The sequence below is a fragment of the Malurus melanocephalus genome, unplaced genomic scaffold (genome assembly GCF_030028575.1).
Source record: "Malurus melanocephalus ecotype Western Australia unplaced genomic scaffold, MMel_1.1 scaffold_130, whole genome shotgun sequence".
In the NCBI taxonomy this organism is placed as follows: Eukaryota; Metazoa; Chordata; class Aves; order Passeriformes; family Maluridae; genus Malurus; species Malurus melanocephalus.
The window spans coordinates 1,638,399-1,639,375 of record NW_026623362.1 but is presented as its reverse complement, the minus strand read 5'-3'; the positions used below and the strand labels follow the sequence as shown (position 1 = coordinate 1,639,375).

The 977-nt window shown below is 62.2% G+C and overlaps 1 protein-coding gene across 1 annotated transcript in view; it reads right to left on the bottom strand.

Annotated features, from left to right (window-relative positions):
• The window catches only part of NXPH1 (neurexophilin 1), a 135,161-nt gene extending 134,232 nt beyond the window's left edge, over nt 1–929 (bottom strand). Inside the window, exon 1 of the mRNA XM_057370701.1 lies at nt 731–929. Coding sequence (XP_057226684.1) covers nt 731–784 — 54 coding nt within the window. The 5' untranslated portion in view covers nt 785–929. The remainder of the gene's footprint in view (nt 1–730) is intronic.
• Between the last annotated feature and the right edge of the window lie 48 nt (nt 930–977).

The window sequence follows — 977 nt, the reverse complement described above, 5'->3', positions numbered from 1 at the left end:
AAGGTCTTTTCCCTCCCCCGTAGCCACGGGGATGAGCTGCCGCCAAGCGTTTGCCTGCTTAACGCATCACAGGCAAAGGAACAGTCTGCCTGGTTTTTTGTTCCTTGCAATCGTAGAGGGAATAAAGTGTGTGTGTGTGTGTGAAAAGAGATAACGCCGATGTTTACTCGTGTTCCCGCGATAATCTTAAAGGAGATTTGCTACGAAAGTCAATGATACTTCACTCGGARAATATTAGCTGTGCTCGCCGCCGAGTGCCCGCCCGCCTGTGCCGCGCCGCTCGCAGTGGCACACCGCGGGGCTCCCYTCCGGAGGGGCTCCCAGCCTCAGGAGGGAGCACAGGGCAAGAAGTTGCCTCCATCCCACCGCCTKGCCGGGCGCCCCCGCGGCTGCGCTCTGGTGCCCACGCAGACACCCAGAGACCCAGCCCGGGAGGTGGCACTGGGGGACGCGGCCAGGGAGACCCCGATCCTGCTCTGGCCCAGCGCAGCACCCCTTCCCCCGGGAGAAGTTATGAGTCTGCGCTCCCACTCCTCGCGTCCCGCCGAGATTTCCCGGCCGGGACCCGCGCCTCCCCTGCCCAGCCCCGGCCCAGCCCCGAGAGGACGGGGCAGGGCTGGCTGCGGTGCAAGTAGTTGCCGTGAGTTTGTTCGTTCTCCGCCAGRCTGSTGCCCTGCTCCCCGCCGAGCTCCCYCAAGCCCGGCCCGTGAGAGGGGCCGGGGGCACTCACCAGGTAGAGAGTGGGCTGCAGCAGAAGGACCGCGTACCAGTACACAGCCTGCATCCTCGCCGCTCAAACTTCCCCCGCGCTGCTTTCGCTGCCTCTTTGTTCCTTCCAGAACATAGATCCACCTGACATCCACTTTACAGAACAAGCAGAGCTCTCACCAGCCTAGACAAAAATGAAATTATAGATCCCATGACCACAGGACAAGGTTAGGCTTAGCACAAGGGGGGAAGATAGGTGGGGGGGGAGG